At 37.9% G+C, this 15,972-nt stretch overlaps 1 protein-coding gene across 3 annotated transcripts; it reads right to left on the bottom strand.

The window, feature by feature from the left end:
* On the bottom strand, window positions 230–5,539 carry LOC109947901 (pentatricopeptide repeat-containing protein At2g22070). Of its 3 annotated transcripts, XM_020559343.1 has the most exons (6): window positions 2,367–5,539; window positions 1,776–1,810; window positions 1,588–1,662; window positions 1,364–1,459; window positions 736–800; window positions 230–586 (listed from the first exon to the last, which is right to left on the bottom strand). In XM_020559343.1, exon 1 carries the CDS (start codon window positions 5,223–5,225, stop codon window positions 2,868–2,870), a length of 2,358 nt encoding a protein of 785 aa, XP_020414932.1. In that variant the 5' UTR covers window positions 5,226–5,539; the 3' UTR covers window positions 230–586; window positions 736–800; window positions 1,364–1,459; window positions 1,588–1,662; window positions 1,776–1,810; window positions 2,367–2,867. The 3 variants fall into 3 exon arrangements, with proteins under 3 accessions (XP_020414932.1, XP_020414931.1, XP_020414933.1); XM_020559342.1 differs by having other exon boundaries at window positions 1,776–5,539; XM_020559344.1 differs by having other exon boundaries at window positions 732–800; window positions 1,776–5,539.

The following is a 15,972-nucleotide window of genomic DNA, read 5'->3' on the forward strand; positions in this document are numbered from 1 at the left end:
CACTACTCATGTGAATTAAGTTTTGTGTGCAGAAATGATGTAAAACAATATTTGAAGAGTTGATTTTTGGCCCAAGGGCTTTTAGGAACCAATGGTTTTCATATAAAGAATTTTGTATAAATACTGTTTCACAAAGTGACATAGGGCTTTAAATGGCATGCAAAAATCTTATAAGGTTTTTTTTGGTCTGAAAAATCTTATAAGGTTAAAAACTCAAAATGTTGTAATATAACTCCAAGGTTTTTGTTTTTTACAATTTAATATTTTTAATTATTGTAATGTATGCGATTGGAATCGAATACAGGTGCAAGGGGACATGCACAATGCCTTTGTCAACTAGCCTAACGTACACAAAAGTAATTGGTTGAAATATAATTTTTCAACTTTTGAACGTTAAATATGAAGCCCAAATTTTCTTTGCATTGGGCTTCAACATCAAACTACGAAATTGGGCGTCAGATTGAATTCAAAAGTGGCAATCATCCTGAACCCTTGACCCTCCAAATAATCTTCAGATCCATTTCCAGAGACTATGTAGGAGAATATTTTGATTTCCCATTTGCATGATGATGATTACATTTTTTGTCTGTCCAAAAAGAATGCAAGTCAGAAAGGCCAATACATGCGAAAATTTAAGAGAAATCAACAAATATTGCTAAGAATCTTACCTTGACATTAACAACAGTAAAATAAGGGACTAAATCAGACCGATAATTTAGCATCAATATTACCTACCCTCATGTAAACTTCTTCGCCGTGGTTTCCCCATGCGCGAGTCATATAGTGCTATGCTGCAATCACTACCCAGAAAAAAAAGATATCATATATAATTTTTCTCCTAAATATCATTACAAACAAGGAAAGATGGAATAAAATCATTACAGAAAGCACGGATTGAAACCAATTATGTCGTTGTAACAAAAGAAACCACCAACTTCCCAAAATGGATGAACTAATTGCCGGTTTGGCACTTTACTACATGTTCACAGCATAGCAGAAAGATATGCAGATTTTTGGTAATATTGGAATTTTCAAATTCATGGCATATTAGAGGAAGAGAGTACAAGGGGGAAGAGGAACATGTTTCCATAAGAAAAATGGACGCTGACGAGCACACAAGCTGCCCTTTGCAGCTGAACCTTCTTTTAAAAGAAACGTTTTTGAAGATGCTATATACTTGAGTCTTTTATCAGTACCATTCCTTATTACACCAAAACAAATGTAGCTGCAAGCTCAAATTAGAAAGCAATGTATCCAGGACCAAAAACCAATATAAACAAGCACATGGTATGGTATCTAATGTGCTTGATGTACTAGTTTTTATAACTAGATGAGTATCTTATCTACAAGCATCAATGCATACCTTGCTGATGTTGCCAAGATATCTGGCTGTCCAGTATTAAATCGAACAGATACAACTATGTATGTTGCCCATTCAAAACTCTGCTCTGGTGCAGACCTATGCATCACACAGTCATTGTCATGGTAAGAGGGATAAACAGTTTTTTTTTTTTTTTTTTTATATTTTATATTTATAAATTTAAATTTTTTAACTTAATAGAAGAATAACCAGGGCAGGAAAAAGACCTGTTGTGGTTTCATATATCTACTCCAACTCCACCCGTAGCAAAACAATCAAAATTCCACTGGTGATCAACTGACCTGAAAATGAGAAAGTAAACCTTAATAGCAGAAACCTTGAAAATCATAACACATATAATAACTTGTAAAATTAACTAATTAGTTAACATCTCCTCATTCAATTAGAAACTTACCCAAATGCTTTCTTCCAAACATAAGTTTCCATTGGCTGCAAATATCATTTATAATTAGCTAGGTAGGTGATATAGAATATGCACGCATTTGAAAGACATATGACAGTATTAGGAAGGCAATACCACAGCAGATTTATTGGATGATATGTAATATACATTTCCATTTAGGAAATGCAATATACATATCCATTCTGGCCACACAAACACACAGAGTAATTCTGCGTATATATCCACCAAGAAAGCACCAAATTTTTTATTTTTTATTTTTTATTACATCACAGAAAGAGAAAATAACTTGGAAAAGATAAAATGCAGAAGAACACACACTAAATACAATCTTTGTGGCCCTGTTCTCAGCCAATCAAGAAAATAAACAGAACCCTAATTAAGAAACGCTTAATTGGGAATTCGAGTTCTGTGTCTTAATTGGGAATTAGGGTTCTTCATCACAGAACCCTGATTCTTGATTGGGTTTCAGATTAAAAACAACCCTAATTCCCAATGAAGCATGTCTTGATTGGGAACTAGGGTTTAACTCATTGATGAAACGAAATCCCCACAGAAAACCAAACAATTAGGGACATAATTTACCTCTTCAATCCAGCAAAAAAACCTTAAAAGTACGGAATAGGAATGGGAGGTTTAAACCAGGAGGACCTCCTACAACCACTGATACCATATTAGACTACCACTTGACCCCAAAAGTTTAAGCTGTTAGAGAATGACTCGATAATGTACATTAAAATAACAAAAATCCTTGTTTTCACTTCTGGCTGTCAACACTGTAACCATGTTAGAATCCGTGGCAAATAATTCTTTTAAAGACAATGCACCTCCAAGGTATAGCAGCACTACCAATTGCCATATTGTAATGTCTCCCAACATGCTAACATGATTTCCGAAAAAAGAGTTTCAAAAGTGAAACTCAATCTAAGAGGCTTCTAATAGCAAGCAGTATGGAACCAACAAGTTAGGCTACATGTCACCTGCTCTCTTTTCCAATTATCAACCATCTTCCTGATAGCAAATACTACAAACATCAATTTCTGTACACTTGAGCATCAAACTATGTTTAAATCCTCATTCTTATGCCTACCAATAGTCCCGACAAGAACACCGCCCATTCTTAAAATGGTGAAAACGAGTAGCATCTCTCACAATGATTTCTCTGCCCACGAGCTTGGATATAAATTTGATGGCAGAATGACAGTCATTACAAACTCTGAGGTTCTTCATGATCCTCAGTGTAGTGTTCTCTGGAGTATTTATTAGCCCAAAAGCAATGGCAAGTTTCTCACTGTGATATTTAAGCATCTTCTCCTTTGCTTCTTCGCTAACGTCATGCAATACTGATTCAGTGTCAGGAATAAAGCCAATATTTTTGATCTCTTTCCATATCTTTTCCATCATCTTGTAGATTGCATCTCTCTGTGCATGACCTCCATCTTCAACCCCAAACACATGGACTTTGTTTTGAATCTGAATCCAACTAAATCCTTGTTCTTTCTTCACTCTCCTATCCTTCATTGACTTTCTAACTTGTGCAGCATCTGCCCATCTTCCACAAGCTGAATACAAATTAGCAAGGGATGAGTAGGCCCCACTGTTGTCTGGATCTATAAGCAGCAATCTTTCTGCTGCAACCTCTGCCAGATCAACATTTTTATGAACCTTACAAGAAGATAAAAGTGAACCCCAAGCTATAACATCTGGCTCAATTGGCATACTTTGTGTAAAATTGAACGCTTCTTGAAGCAATCCAGCACGCCCAAGCAGATCAATCATGCATGCATAATGGCTATGGGTGGGTTCAATTTTGTGTACGTTCCTCATCAAATTATAGTAGCTCCTGCCCTGTTCCACCAGTCCCACATGTATACAGGCAGAAAGCACGCCAACATATGTTATATGGTCAGGCTTAATACCAAGTGACAGCATCTTCTCAAAAAGTTCAATGGCTTCTTCCCCGAGACCATGTTGGGCCAGGGCTATAATCATGGAAGTCCAAGAAACAGTATCTCTGTTCCGGTGAACCAGATTGAATATTTGCTTTGCACCACTGATGCTTCCAGCTTTGGAATACATTGAAATTAGAGCATTACTCACAGAAACTGAGGACACTTCCCCTAACCTCATGGCACTTGCATGAATTTGTTTACCATAGTCTAAAGAAGCCATGCTTGAACTGACACTTAACATAGCTGCTAACGTGTAGCTGTTTGGTCTGGGGCCTTCATTTATCATCTCCCTGAAGAGCTCCAAAGCATCATCATTCAACCCATTTTGCACATAACCAACAATCATTGCTGTCCATGCAACCACGTCACGGTCTCTCAATGAATCAAATATCTGTCTGGCTGGGTTTATATCCCCAAGCTTTATGTATCCATCCAATAGGGCAGTAAAAGCTATAACATTGAGGTCTGAAGTCACACATTGCTCTAAAACCTTTTGAGCAATTTCCAACCCACCAGACTTAGCATACATTGAGATCAAAGCATTTTTCACTGCTTGGGATGTGTCAAGCTCAGCTGTTATAATAAGAGCATGGATTTGTCTCCCGATTTCCAACTTCTCAAGGTTAGCACAAGCTGACAAAACACTTGACAAAGTGAACTTGTCGGGCTTTAGAAAAGAATCCTTGAGCATACTTGAGAAGATAGTCAGTGCCTCCATATCAAGCCCATGCTGATTGTATCCTGCAATCATTGAATTCCAAGAAACGACGTCGCGTTCTGTCATTTGCTTAAACTGAACAATAGCAAGGTCAGCACGACCACATTGCATATGCAAAGAAATCATAGCATTCCAGCTCGATGTGTTTGTCAATCTTATCCTATCAAAAACAATCTTTGCTGTCCTTGGATCACCAGATTTTGCATACATGTTTAGAAGACAGTTTGCAACAGAAACATAACTACCAACTGCAAGTTTAACAACAAACGAATGAACCTTCCTACCAACATCCAAAGCTTTAACAGCAGCACATGCGGAAAGAATATTAGTAATCGTGAACTGGGTCACCGTAACTCCATCTGAAATCATATCTACAAACATCTGAATAGCATTACCAAAACGACCCATCTGATTGTAACCCACGATCATGGAAGTCCATGAAACAGAGTCGCGTTCAGGCATTTCATTGAAAACTCTAAGTGCTGCATCAAATTTTCCCTGCTTTGCATAAGCAGAGAGAATCGCATTCCAGGAAAGTGTATTCCTCACAGGCATTTCCTCAAACACACGGTGAGCATCCAAAGAATACCCAGTTTTCACGTACATGTTCATAAGGTTATTCATTAAGAACACTCCGAAGTGAAGCCCGGATTTGATGATTTGGGCATGGATTGATTTCCCGGAAAATAAGTCTCTCTTTCTGACGCATGCTTGTAGGTGAAATGCGTAGGAATCCGAAGAAGTGGCAAGGGAGGGCGGCTTTGGGGCTTCCATTGGAATTAGACACTAACGTGAACTACCAACAAGTTAAAGAAAAATAAAATTAAAAAAAATGGACCAACTGTAACCAAGTGGCCAAGAAGAATTGGCTGATGAAAATGTGGTTATGGTATCTTTAATTCGAGCCACCAGGTATGGCAATGAGGGAATAGTGTTTGAATTGCCACTGAATTCTAACGGGGTTGGATCAAATCAACATCAACAACAATTACCAACTTCAAGGGAGGGGGAGAGAGAGATATAGAAGAAAGAGAGAAAGACAGCAAGAGAGGGAGCGAAACAAAGAAGAGGGCTAGCGGTGAACAGGGGAGGGAGGGGGTGAGGGGCCTATTGGGTGGGATTTAATCCTTGTAGTTTGATAAAATTTTCACTTTCGTCCATATGGTTTTAATTGTGACAATTTGATCTTCGTAGTTTGATTTTATTGCAATTTAAAAACACGTCCAAATTTCCGTCTAATTTCTTGATGAAATAAAAACATGTCCCTTATGTTACGTGGAGGGGTATTTAGGAAGGAATTGGATGAGAATTTGGATGTGTGTGATAGAATCAAACTACATAAGTTAAATTGACAAAAATAAAACTAGATAGACAAAAGTGGAAAAATCGGCAAACTATAGAGACTAAAAGTAACTATTTCTCATACTTTTATTATGAGGAATGTTATCTTTCTTTCCCATTTACCTTCCCGAATTTGTCTTTCCCATTCTTTTGTTTTTTTTTTTGGTCGAAAATGATACTTCATTAACAGAGGATAAACCCCTGAAAACAAGAACAAAGCATAGAGAAAGTCCTAGCCAGTAGGCAGGATAAACATAAACAACCAACTACATAAACAAGGCAAGTTGCAAAGAAGCAAATAAACAAAGACGCCACCCACACTAAAGCTACAACGTCCAATCTTGCAGACTGCAAGCAAGCAACTAAGAATGGGGGCAAGGGAGACCATCATTGTTGAGAACATGCACCAGCGAAGATGGTGGTCTGTTGACCCAGGTCACAGGGTTCATCCTTGCACTTGCCAGAGACGTAGTGTGATATGCTACCACATTAGCTGTTCTTGGACACCAAGCCCAGCTAGTATCAACAAAATTCGGATGGCCAAGTTGCTCCTTTATCTTACAGAGGAAAGGATATAGCTCCTACAGTTCTCTCGAAATGTTTCCTTGCACTCCACCATTTCTCTACAATCCATCTCAAACTGAACCTGACGAAATTGATGCTCAACAGCAAAGAAACACACTTCTACAGCAGCTAACGCTTCCACTTCCAATGTCGAATTTGCCGAATAGGGACATGCCTTGGCTGCAATAAAAGATCCCAGATGATTTCTAGCAATTAAACTAATGCCACCTCGTTAAGAATCTGCATACCAGGCTGCATCAATGTTTATTTTAATTTTCGGGCAGAATGGGGGCACCAAGTACGAATTCTCTACTCTGGAGGAGCGGAATGCCCTCTAGTTGCCACTATGTGAGCTTTTCCTCTCGAAAAATCAGAGATAGCAGAAGAGGATGCAATCACAGTTGCCATCGAGGATGGACTATAGCCTTCCATGACCGCCTTACATCGCGACTTCCATATAGTCCAGCAAGTGAAGGCCAAAGATGATGCTATTTGGGCTCTATCCACCTTGCCCAACCCAACATGAAAGAGAATGTCATGAAACCATCCATTCAAAGTTGTGATTCCATTTTTGCAGATTCGAATGTTTAGGCTAATACCAAATCAAATTGGAGTAACCCATGGACAAAGAAGCAAGACATGTTCCACAGATTCCACTCTAGAGCTGCAGAGGCTACAAGTAGGTAAATTAATGGATTTTTTTTTTTAAAAGGCTCTCATTTGCTGCCAGACTATTCCTCAAAGCATGCAAGAAGAAATTCCGAATATTAGGAGGACAATCAAATTTCCAAATGAGTTTCCACATCCCAAGATCAATGAAAGAGGAAGAAGAGGCACTAGCACGACCCCCTCTAGTGGAGCCCCCATGCAGCCAATGATAACCTAACTTTACTATGTACTTCCTTGATTTCTCCCACGGCCAAATCAATCTGTCACTAGCCGCCGCAGACCTAATCAAGACCCTCATAATAGCCGCAACTTCCTCTTCACTTATCAACCTCCTAATAAATCCAAATTTCAAGTGCCAGTAGATATGTCCATTACAGAAGCAACCTTTAAATTTGGATCAAAATTAGAAGGGGATGTACAATGGGGATGCAAATTTGGAAGAGACGGGACCCAACGATCAATCCACAACCTAGTTTTCGACCCATTCGCAATCTACCACTGAGCACCATTAAGAACAAGGTCACGGGCATCAAGCAAACTTGACCAAGCCCAAGAAGCTCAGCTGCCCTTTCGAGCCTCCATGAAGGTGGAATGGGAAAAATATCTGCTCTTAAGAATTTTTGACCATCACACATCCGGTTCGATGAGGAGACACCAACACTACTTGGCTAGAAGGGTAAGGTTGAACTCTTGAAAGTTCCTGAAGCCAATTCCCCCGTTCTGCTTCACTAAACTCAGCTTTTCCCAACTAACCCAATGGATTTTCTTCTCCTGCTCCTTTTGACCCTACCAAAATTTGGCCATAATGGGATTAAACTCATTAAACAGGGAGTTAGGAATGCGAAAAATGCTCATGGGATAGGCCGGAATAGCCTGGAGCACAACCTTTAGCAAGACCTCTTTACCTGCATGCGAGAGTAGTCCTTGTTTCCAACCCTAGACTTTCTTGCAAATCATTTCCTTGATGTACATCAGGGCTTCTTTCTTTGCTCTTCCTTATAGAGTAGGAATACCAAGGTATTTTTCGGGATCTTCGACAGCTCCAATTATTAGAGAGCTTTCAATTTCCCTCCTGATTGCTTCAGGGGTATTTGGCCTAAAGAATAGGCATGATTTTGAGAAGTTTACGAGCTGGCCAGAGGCTTTATAGAAATCATTAAGAAGATTGACAAGCTGATCACAACAAGGCTTAGTGGCTTTAAGGAACACCAACGTATCATCAACAAATAAGATGTGAGAAATTGAAGGACCCCTATGGCCAAATTTAATGCCTTGTAAAACATTGGAATCAACAACTTTGGATATCATTTGGGAGAAGACATCACTTACAAAGAGAAACAGATATGGAGAGATAGGATCCTTGCCGAATACCTTTTGAAGGTTTGAACCGCCTCCACAATTGACCGTTAATAATAATTGCAAATGCTACAGATTTGACACATCCCATTACAAGACTTATCCATCTTTCCACAAAACCCATCCTCCTTATCACCTCATCTAAAAAATCACACTACACCCTGTCATAGGCTTTATTGATATCCAGCTTAATTCCTATCTCAAAACTTTTCGTGGATTTATAGAGCTTCGAGCAATCACCCACTGAGTTGAGGAATAAATGTTCAGATCAGAGCTAGTGTTAAACAATCTGACTCTCGTAGACAGCTACCGTTGAGAATTTATGACAACCACAAAAGGTGGAGAGAGCTCTCACAGTAGAGAGAGTTCCCATTCTTTTGTTGACAGGATAAAACAGACAATTAATATTTTAAGCACAAAAAAGATCATTCTTCCACATATACCATTAATAAATCTAACATCCAAAAATTAAAATAAATCAATAAAACCCTAATTTTCTTGTCCATCTATTTAACACTTACTTAACACTGTTAAGTTAAATAAAATTAGAAATAAATAATACAAAAAAATAAATCTAAATCAAGTAACCCAACAGCAACCACTCCCAACTCGACATCAACCTCTCCTCACCATCGGGTTATTGGGTTCTTTGTCTTTCATTATTGTTATTTTATTTAGACTTAACAGTGTTAAGTGATAAACCCTAAAAATATCTTATTCAAGTTTTGCTTTTTTTTAGACAAGCCAAAAAACCTTAGCCCCTCACCCTTCTACACCGCACAAGAGGGGGCAGGGAGGTGGCCTCTGCCTCTCCTCACCTAACCTCCATCTCGCCCTTATCTTCCTCATTTCTCCTCTCTCTCTCTCTCTCTCTCTCTCTCTCTCTCTCTCTCTCTCTCTGCTTCCCTCTTTTTTTCTTCTCATCTTGCCTTCCCTTTCATTTCCCATGGATCTTGGTTTATTTTTTTTGTTTTTTCTAGCTGCAGGTTTGGTTGCAGGTTTTTTTGGTTTGGGTATTTTTTGCTTGGTTGTAAGAAGAGTTACCGATGATGCTATCTATTCCGGTGGAGGCAACGGCGTAGACATAGGTAAAGGTAGTAATAGTTATTATGCTAGTTTACATGTGATGTGGAAACAGACAATGCAAAACACAATTTTCGCCATGATTTAGTTGCTGCTTTTGGCCAACATATATAGAGTTTTGGCTCCAGTTCAGTGTTTGGAGTTACAATAATGAAAGTTACCAGTTTGTGTGGGTTGGGGTTTAGCCGGTGCAGCATTAAGGGTTTAGTCAGTATGGCGTTATGGATTTCTTTGGTTGCCAGAGTATGTGGAACGGTGTTCATGTTTCTTGTTTTAAGTCTATTACTCATTAGAAGTTTGTTGTTCTTTTTATTTTAATTCTCAGGAACTATTTAGGAGTTTTCTGTGTTTTGTATTCCAGTTTTCGGCTACAATACAGATCTGCCGTTGCGTGATGAAGATGTATTGTTAGTCTGAGTACGAGTCATTCAAGATTCTGAATTAGAGGGTTGACTATTTGTTGGTGTAGGGCCTTTTTTTTTTTCCAGCAACTTCATATGGGCATGGGCTGCTGTAAAGATAGTGGATGATGTCGCCCCTTCTGCCTAAGTTCAAGAATCAAACCCCAAAGCACTCCTAAAGTTTTTGGATCTTTAGGAAATGCCTTGGTCTCTTTCACAAGCAAGATTGACAATTGTGACAAATCAAGATTATTGCTTGGCCTGAGAAATTTGTGGCATGGGAGCTAAATCTTCATGAGTTTAGCAATAGAGAGAAAGAGAGAGAGAGAAAGAGAGAGAAAGAGAGAGAGAGAGAGAAGAGCCTGAATTTATTAAGAAAATAGAGACTTAGAAGAATGGCAAAGGAATATGGGGAGATTTTATGAAGGAAGAGAGATGGAATAGTGGGATTAGGAGGCTTGAGTTGGTTTTCCATTAGCTTGAGGGATTGCTTGCTGACTCTAGATGAGTTGAGTCGATGGGTAGGAGATGCCCCTTTTTATAGGCGCTGGAAACTCCTTATTTCGAGGAAACCCTAACTAGTTCTCCCTAGTATTGCTAAGTCTCCTTCTTCCTTTTCCCGTTGCTTTCTCTAATTCAATCCTTTTAAGTGAAACTCGGTAAATCCAAACAAGCTGGGACAAGATTTCTTGGAGCTCTAAACCCTTCTTGTAGTTTGTCCTTGCAGAGCCTTCCATCCTTGGAAACACTCCTCTCCATTTCCCTAATCTTTTCTTACGTAATCTTGTAGAAGGAAAGAATGGGTAAATAAGCTGGTCTAGAAGACGTCTAATCTCTAACGTCTCATGTATCAATGGGAACACGCTTGTTAGAGCCTGGTTTAGTTTTAATTGGCTAGTTGATCTTAGTTTGGTTTTAACAGGGATGTTTGGGATTTATTCTCTTTCTAACTTGCTTACCCATGTGACTGGGCTCAAGAAATGGGCCTGGGTTTTGGTGCTCCCAAGCAGCCAAAAACTTCCATTCCTTGAACCATCAATGGGCCTCATAAACACTTGTAACCATCCATACCACAACCCGCTCAGTAAGCCTTATGCATTCACGTGGCTTGGGCCCACTTAAGCTTATCGTGTGGTTTGGCACCAAAATAGAGGTTTTCGCTTGGCGTTGTGCGTTATTTGCATGCTTATATTCAGACTTCGTCGTATTGCAATGGACTATAGCAGGGCTAGGTGATGCTTGATAAGACAATGGGCTCGAGTTCATAGAACATGTACATCTTTACAGGCTTGTTGCAACCTCCCTACGTGCTGGGTTGCGTATTTGCTTGGTGTGGCATGAGGACCGCAGCTTGTGTAAGCACATACAACAAATCCTTGAATACCCCAATCGAGGCTTCTTTCTTAGTGAAGTGTTGCATTGGGCTTGAAATATATTTGGGCCGTCCTTTGAATTTTTTGGGCTTCAACAGTTGGTTTAGGTGTAATTCTTTTAGATCAAATCAACATGTTGTTGTGTTTGGTCACTTGAGATGTTGTACCCATTTTACCTCTTTTGTGGCTTTGTACTATAATATGTTTCATCAATAATTACTATCACTTTTTCTAAAAAAAACAATGTTAAGTGATTTTTTTAATAGCCCCAAATGAAACCCCAAGGAACTTTCTCTAAAAAAACCCTCATGAACTTAGCTCTCGCCGCTGTCCCCTTTTGAGGGTGGTCGCCTCCTTCCCCACCTCTCTTCTCCTATACCCTTTCCTATCCCCTCTCCTCTCCTTTTCAAACCTTCCCTACCCTCCCTTCTTTGCCTCTCCCCTTTCTCCCCTCATCTCCTTCAAGATCCTCTATTCTCTTTTGGAGTTGTTTACTTGTTTTTTTGGCTGAATTTTTTGCTTTGCTATACTGGCAAGGACATAATTGTCTAGGGTTTAGGCAGCTCTTGTGTTTGCAAATTCAATTTAATTGCAATAGTTTAATCATGCATTCATTGGGATGATTGAATAATCCATATTATATGGGATTATTATCCTATTTTAGTTCAGACAATGTTTTTGTTGTTGTTGTTGTTATACTTTGGACGATGTTTAGGGGGTGCATTCAATTGGGATTTTAAAAGATTATTTTGGGATAAATAAGTCATGTGGTATTCAATTAAGACTTTAAAATAATCTAAAAAAGTCTTGTGGTATTCCATTAAGACTATTAGGATTTTAAAAAGAGAGTGACCAAATCTAGTGGTATTCAATCAAGACTTTAAACAAATAACAACAAGTTTTAAGGTATTCAAAAACTTGCTAATTTCTAAGGTTTTAAATGTGAGATTGTGTGGGATTTTTCTAGTGGGAGGTATAAATACTAAACCCTATCTCAATTTGAACATGGCATGTGTTTGAATTAGAGGAGGTCATCAAATAGAGGGAGAAAAGATATAGACGACAAAGCATGGGAAGTAGAAGGTGTATACAAGGATTAATGTGAATGACTAATCTATTACACTAAGCAAATAGGGAAGATGATGAATAGTTAAATCCATATGGTCCTTCCAAATCTAATAAATCTTATTATATAAATCTTTTAAAATCGAAAAGTGAAAAATCTTGATTATAGAAATTCATAAATAAAATCCTATAAGTCATTACATTCTACTTAAATTTACTAGACTTTTTTTATTTATTTATCATAAAATAGTCTTTTAAAATCCTAATTGAATAGCCAATGGGTTCCCACCACAGTGGTGGTGGCTTCTCCCTTTCCCCCATCACACCCTAGTTCGAACCCCAGAATCGAACTCTAATGTAACAAAAAAAAAAATCTCAATTGAATACACCCACCTTAGATCCAAGGCCACGAACTATGAGTTTTTTTTTTTATTGTTACTTTGATTGTAATAGTTGAGTCCAGTTTTTCTTACAAAAGACAACGATGCATGCCCATTACAATTTACATGGAGTTTTTCTATTAAAAAAATAAATCTATTGGGAATAAGGAGGTGCCCTTTTTAATTTGTTGGATGAAGTTTTAAGCAATTACTTTTTTTTAATCATAGTGAGACTTCATATTGAGACCTTTTTATTTGGTAAAAGAAATATTAGATCGAGAATTTAGTATGTTCTCGACAATTAAGAGCATGCAAAAGAATGTATTTCATAAATTTTTTTTTAAAAGTTACAACAAAGTGGGAATTAAGAAACGATAGTTTACTAGTTTTGTAGAGCCGCCAAAAGTTTGTGCTTGATAGTTTTGTGTTGGCGAGTCTTTAGTTAGGATTTTGGTTCCTTACTATGTTAGGATTTTGGTTACTTACCAATTTATGTAGTCCTATTATACTTGAGATTTATTTCCTATTGTAATTTATATTTATTTTCTATTGTAATTTGGATTTATTTCCTATTTTGTTTAGGGTTGTACTTCTCTATAAATACCTCTATATTGGAGAAGAATAAAATATGAGTATATATGAGCATAACTGAATATAATTTGCCTTACTTTGTTTGACTTGGTATCAGAGCAGGTTGATTGACTGGGTCTGAAGTGGGCATTTACCCTTACCCAATATGTGGTGTTCACATGTTGGGCTTGAATGTTTACCCCTACTCCTTATCCAATACGTGGTGTTCACGTGTTGGGCTTGAATGATTTACTCCGATGTGGACTTGGCTCCACGTGTGGCCCAGTATGTGGTGGTCCCATGTGAGAGGGCGTGTTGAAGAATATGAGTCCCACATCGAAAACTTGACTAAATAAAATACAAAATATAATGAATGGTTCTACTACTAATAACACTGAGGCCTTTTGTGATAAAACCCCACACCTACTGGGCTTTGTAAGTTGGGAACAATATCGGTGTTGTTAGTAGTGGGCCGCTGGCCCGTCTCTCTGAATTTAACTTGGTATTCAAAGCTAGGTTCTCTTGTGACATGTGCTTACGTTCTTCTTGCAATTTAAGTGCTTTCCTCCCCTCCTCTTCGAGGAGGAGGAGGAGGAGGAGGAGGGAGGGAAGGGGGGAATGTGGGGAGGGGGGGGGGGTTAAGGGGGAGTGAAAAAGGGATTTGTTTCTCTTTCATATACCTTATCTTAATGTGTTGCTTGCCCTATTACCTTGGCATATTCCCATGAAGAAATTGCTTATTTTTTGGCTCCGACGACCTCTTCTCTTCAAGGGGAGAGGGGGAGTGAAGCGAAGTTGTGTCTACGTGAATTAGCTAAAGTTGATATAGAAGAATTTGTCCTTGTTTTCAGCTACTGTTTATGTGATTGTTGCCGTTGTTGTGGTTCACTTTGTTTGCTTCACTTAACGTTGTTATGGTCATTGTCGATGATGTTGCTGTGTTTTGATCTATCTCTACCCTAATCCTACACACTACCTATTTCTGCTGCACTATACACTTAGCATATAATCCTAGCCTGCCACAGCTGTCTACCTTGCTACCATCGCTGCCGCCTACCTTGCTATTGCCTTACCTTCTGCCCTGCTCAAGAGTTTCTGTGTTTTGCCTTATCTACTGCCGTGCTCACAGGGCTTCTATGTTATGCCTTATATATTGTTATGCTCACAGGATTTCTGTGTTTTGCCTTACCTACCGTGCTCACAGGGTTTCTATATTCTGCTTTTATGTGTTCTTATATGTGCCATATCTGTTAGGGTTTTTATGACAAGGCCTTCTCTACGGTTGTTTAATTGGTCAATGTCGAGTATGGTGTTCTATGACTCGCTTGTCAAGTTGGGCATGCGAAATATCTTTGCCCCAACTTGAGGGGGAGTGTTGGCGAGTACTTATTTAGTTAGGATTTTGGTTCCTTACTATGTTAGGATTTTGGTTACTTACCCATTTATCTAGTCATATTATAATTGAGGTTTATTTCCTATTGTAATTTATATTTATTTGCTATATTTGGATTTATTTCCTATTTTGTTTATGGTTGTACTTCTCTATAAATATCTCCATATTGGAGAAGAATAAAATATGAGTATATATATGAGCATAACTGAATATTTGCCCTACTTTGTTTGACTTTTTGTTTGAAATAACTTTGAAATACAATTTTGAATGATTGTCTCCAAAAAGTTCGTCTTGAGACGGGATGTTTAATTTTGAGTGCTACTAAATGAATCATAAAATTAACTGAGTACACCATACTACCAAATTAATTATTGACTTATTAATTTATCCTAATATAAAATGGCCAAAAATGATATATTGAATTGTGAAACAAATATAATTTTAATAAGTACACCCTACTCACCATATTCAACTCTAATTAAACGTAGAGAAGTTTTTGTATTGCTTGGTGTTGAAGGCGAACAACACAGCGAGCATTGGCGGAGGCCCAAGTAGGTGTTGTTGAATGTTCGTTCCTTTACCCATTCCTTTGCCGACCAACAGCCCTCCATCGCTGCCCAACAACTCCTCCAGTAGACAAGAAGGTTAAAGAAATTATTAAGAAACTAAATCCGAAAGTGGAACACCATCTAACTATTCATAACAATCATTGAAGTTATGAGCTGGATCTAAAGTTCAAATATAAGAAAGCATTTGGGATATAGTTTTCATTTGAATCAAGTTTGCAGTAGCTATTATACCCATACGGCTTACTGTCGAACCAGTTTTAACAAATTCATTTTGAAGACTAAATCAAAACCTCACTTAGATGAGAAAAAACTGAATTTGCAGAACAAATAAAAACCCAGATTTGTTCAAATTGACTCCTTTTAATGTGAAAAACAAAAGCTTTAGAAGAAATTAAAATATGACGTGGCAAATGAGATGTATTGCCATGTCATGTGCCACATGTATTGGTATTCAAAAGTTGAGGTTTAAGTTGGTGCCCATAGCGTTATTAGTGTGATAAAGTGTTATGGGTGTACTAAGAGTAATTTTAGTAGTTAAATATGGTGTACTTAGGTAATTTTACATTATGATTTAAATATTAGGGTTTACTTACATCATAGGGTGTATCAATTAATTTTAGAGTTCATTTAGCAACATTATATCTTAATTTTAATTATTAGGACAATGTTACTAGTACAAATAAAAATATAAATGTAAGTACATGTTTACACTCTTGTTAAAGTTTGTTTTATCTTCAAAACAACTAGTATATTAATC

This window comes from Prunus persica, chromosome G3, assembly GCF_000346465.2.
Source record: "Prunus persica cultivar Lovell chromosome G3, Prunus_persica_NCBIv2, whole genome shotgun sequence".
NCBI classification, from domain to species: Eukaryota; Viridiplantae; Streptophyta; class Magnoliopsida; order Rosales; family Rosaceae; genus Prunus; species Prunus persica.

Coding starts and splice junctions, on each gene's coding strand:
- LOC109947901 (XM_020559343.1), bottom strand. CDS start 5,225: ATGGAAGCCCCAAAGCCGCCCTCCCTTGCCACTTCTTCGGATTCCTAC.